Here is a 4,362-nt window from a genome sequence, read left to right on the forward strand (position 1 = left end):
TAATCATATCCCCATGATATGACAGAAACATATACATTGCCACACATAGATTTAAAATCTTAGGTTTTACATGTTTCGATATAAAATGCACTTTGCAATGAAGGCATACGCTGAAGAAACAACACAGATAGATTATATTCAAACTACTTTTTGTGGTCACTACAGACAAAACAGAGCAGAAGAAAGAAAGCTCTAACCTAATATCCTCAAATTAAACTTGTCTTCCCTTGAAAATATGATTTATATTATATCGTTGCTGTTATTTGCTTTTTGTCCCCATAATGTGTAAAAACACTTCAGTCCCCACAATGTTTGCAATACAAGGACCACACACACACACGGACACACACATCTAACAAACTCTAAATCACTAAAACTCTAATAACCAAAAGCTAACCAGCTCTCAGTACTGGCACAAGAACCTTTCAGCACTGAAGCCTGAACAACTTATTTTGAGAAATGCGAATGAAAAATGTATGGAAGGAGCCCTGCCAGCTCCCCACGTCCCTGCTGAGCTACACTTAATGCCTAAGAGCACACAAGGACACACAGCACAAGCCTCCAACTAAAATGGATGCACCTGTTCGTCTTTCTCTATGCCGTAAGCTCACCCAGTAAACGCTCCTTTGCATTAATGATGCCAGTAAATGTTTATAGAACATATTTGCTCATCTCCCAATAGGGTCTGTCTTGATTGGGCCTCAGTCCTGCAGCCAATAAACTTGTTAAGCGTTCCAAGGAAATGAGGCCTCTGATAAGTGCTTTTTCAGATGTACTTAAGTCTGTACTTATCACGGGTACATGTCCATTGGAGTACGAGGAAAACTTTCCGATGTGCTACATGGAAATTTCAAAATAATACATGCAAATCATCGGAAGCCCAACGTGTTGCTTTTGTTCTTGACAATAATGAATTCATTGATTGTGTCATGTCACACTGTAGCTGTTGTTTCAGAGAATTAATTTCCAGCCGTTAATTTGCCAGAAGACCTCATCAATCAAATTTGGTATGTCCTGCCATCTCGGCTGCTTTCATACTAAAGTAGGTTTGACCATTTTAAAAACTTTTTTTTTGGCAAATGGGAACTTATTTTGGACACAAATAAATAAATCAGTTAAAACAAAGAGAAAACAAAGAATTCAGTTCATATCTTGCACGCATAACTTAGCTTAACTTAGTAAATACTACTATCAGATGCCTTGAAAAAGACACTAAGAGGACCCAACTGGGTGGATTATGTGTAACATGTACATATATACATGCATGCATACACAACAGTGGTCTTACAGACTTGCACTCAGGCTGTGATTTACCATTAATCACTACGATGGGATGATGAATACACTCAGAGACAGGACGCCTTGGGTTCAGTGTACGACAGCAATTTGATGCATGTTAATGGGCACTTTAAGGCTTATTAATCTTTCCTGAGCTGACTCATTCCAAGCTTGGCTTTCAAGCAAAGTAAAGTCATTTCAGAGAAAGCTGAAATGCCTCTGGACTACAGAGCAGCCAATTGCTAATGCAGTCCTATCAATCCAGAAGGAGAATATTTATTCTGTTTTTGTGCTAACACACATTGCTGTAGGACCTATGAGATATTTTACTGTGTATTGACAGTGATGCTTTTTTTCAGCCAAACAAACCAAACTGAATGTAAGCTTTCATGAAAACCAAAAAGGTGGAAGAAAAAGATGAGGAAAAATGACATCAGCTAGTAAGATGGATTCAGCATTTAACATTAATATTCATTTTTAAGGATTAGGATTCGTCACCCTCCTCAAACCCCTGCTCCCTGTTTGCTTTTCATAAACATTTTTCCTTCATCACGTTCAGGATGGGTTGAGAATGACACCGCGCCTCACCCGGCATATTAACATATTCATCCCCTGTGCCGAGCACTGACGCTGACGCCTTTTTTAAACGTTTTTCTTAGCTAAGCTAATGGACTTGGATTAAAGGAGAACGGTGTTTCACCTCAGCCCCAAGTGCACTTTGTCTTACATGGACCGTTTTTTTTTTTGTTTTTTTTTTAAAATATACAAACAACACTGTACAAGTACTTTTCAATGTTAACAGTGGAGCTTCTGTGTTTAAAGAAGTACGCGGGGAGCTTGTGAATAGATAAAAGCCAACATTTTCATCATAACACTCCGTTATGTTATTCATTGGTTAAGAAAATGTGAGCTCAACAGCACTCTTCCTGTGGAAGGAATTACATGTTTTTAGTTAATCCACTTCTGACACATCTCAAAATACAATTTTAAGAGTTAAAGACAAGAATGAAGACAAGATCCAGGCTCGGTCAATCTGGAAATACACAATGTTGGACAGTTAAAAAAAGAATATCTGTGCTGTATGTCTTTTGTGTTAAAAACTTATTTTTGTGTGCAGTTTACCTTCACTTAAAGGGTCCAACGTGTGGATCATCAGCTGGAAAATGCTGTTCCGCATCAAGCTGTTGTGCAGCGAGGCAGAACTACCTCCCCTTTGAAGGCGAGGCCGCGCCTGTGAGGGGAGACAAGCGTCAGTCAAATATTCTGCTACTGCTGGGGATGGGAATCTTTCAGTATCCAGTAAATGTCCTTAATGCGAGCACTCCTCTAAAGCCATTTCTAATCCAAGAATATTGAGCTAAATGTGGGAAAACCATGCTGTTTTGTAGGCTTTTTCATTTTTACATTAGAGGGAAGATCATTCTAGGGACTTGGTGCTTTAACTGTTGTGAAATCCACAGCATTTTAATTACAGAAAGAAGGATTCGTGTCACTGCAATGTTTGTCCATGAGCATATGATGTGCTACCACCTTCAATTAAGCTTCCAGTTGGAATATGATTCCCTAATCCTCTTTTACATAAAAAAAACCCTAAGCAGAACCTGCAACCGAGTTTTAAAAAAATCATAAAGTACTACAGCTTCTTAAAAATATAAGCTTCGTGGGCTTGTCACAGGCATTTACACTTAGTGTGGCATTTTTTTAGTTCCTTTTGCGGAAGAAAAAAACCAAAAAAAAAAACAACCCTCGCCAAGGTCGCTCCAGCAGCCGAGGTGGAACTTGAGAATTGTGGGAAATTAGGCACCGTTGCAGGTGACAGCTGCTTGCTGCGAATGTGTCCACCTTTGGCTCATCAGAGGTGATGCGTAGGCAAAGGAGGTGTCAGGTGCTAATTCACAGCCTCCCATGGGTGTGAGCGGGAGGCAAGGGAGACAAGCGGAACGACACGACTCGTGTGAGGGTTAGAAAGTTGTAGATTCTCAGTACGACACCAGAGAATGTCCGTCTGCTGTTTTATCTGCTTGCTCTGCATTCGGGATGGAAGCTCTTGTACCTGCTGGAACTGCGTAAGCATTAAAAGTGTTTTTTCAGAATCCAGGCTTCCTCCTCGATTGCCTTTTACATGCTGCACACAAATGCAACTGTTGCAAAGGAAGTGCTTTGGGAAACAGACGGAGCTACTCTCGGCACAGAGGGAGGCTGAGGGTTAGAGATAACAGTGTACATGTCTTCTTCACAGTATGGCGGGAGAAACAGAAGTTGCTCTAATACATCTACACAGAAACAGGGACAAACACAGAAGAAGACGGGGGAGTGTCAATCAGACAGGACCTACCGACAACTTGCCGTCATCCTCTGGCGCCCCAGGACTTGCCTTCTCATCCAACACAAAGAGAAGAGGAAGTATAAAAGGGGGGGAAGAGGAAGAGAAAACAAGACACAGATGTGAAGCAAGCCTCACACAACCACAGAGACAAGACGACGAGACAGTAGAGAAAGACATTACGGCACAGTAACAGTGACGGTGACGACTGACTGTGATGCAAGTGGACAAGACTTGAGGGACAGATTCCTCCCCACTGCTGTGCCTGCCTACTGTGTCAGTCACAAGCTGAGCAGGATTAGAACGTGTCGACTTAAATTTCCTTGAAATACACTCAAATATGTCATTTCGATTTGAGTCATTTAAGTCAAGGCTGTCAACTCGCATCAGAATTTAAGGCGCTTCTTGTTGCTATGTGAAAGTACAGGCGAAGAGTTAAGGTGGCTTGCTATGGCAAAATGGTTGTTTAATACTGAGATTATTAAATGCGGTTACTCGCATGTATTGAACTTTAAAAGCAATTTCTTAAACAAATAAATGTAAAATAAAACGACAACAAAGATGGAGGTGGTGGAGTACACAGGGCTGCCCAATCAGCACTTAAGTAGATAAAAGATGGACATAGCAACCATGATGTCATCCGCAGGCCTGTTGTGAAGCCACAGGCTGACTGTTTCTGCTGTACGGGTCGTTGCGTTTTGTCAAACAAGGAGCAGATCTGACCAAAGAGCCAACTCGCAGGTTAGCGATTTGTGGAACAC

At 41.2% G+C, this 4,362-nt stretch overlaps 1 protein-coding gene across 6 annotated transcripts in view; it reads right to left on the reverse strand.

The window, feature by feature from the left end:
- Positions 1–4,362, reverse strand: part of slc24a2 (solute carrier family 24 member 2) — a 46,809-nt gene that overhangs the window by 22,503 nt on the left and 19,944 nt on the right. For 3 of the 6 annotated variants that reach the window (XM_005752082.1, XM_005752081.1, XM_005752078.2), the window contains exons 3-4: positions 3,614–3,661; positions 2,401–2,509 (exon numbers count right to left, since the gene is read on the reverse strand). In XM_005752082.1, the coding sequence (XP_005752139.1) occupies positions 2,401–2,509; positions 3,614–3,661 (157 nt within the window). The remainder of the gene's footprint in view (positions 1–2,400; positions 2,510–3,613; positions 3,662–4,362) is intronic. The other 3 variants (XM_005752083.1, XM_005752079.2, XM_005752080.1) reach the window with 2 other exon arrangements.

This window comes from Pundamilia nyererei, unplaced genomic scaffold (genome assembly GCF_000239375.1).
Source record: "Pundamilia nyererei isolate P.nyererei 1_Seehausen unplaced genomic scaffold, PunNye1.0 scaffold00344, whole genome shotgun sequence".
In the NCBI taxonomy this organism is placed as follows: Eukaryota; Metazoa; Chordata; class Actinopteri; order Cichliformes; family Cichlidae; genus Pundamilia; species Pundamilia nyererei.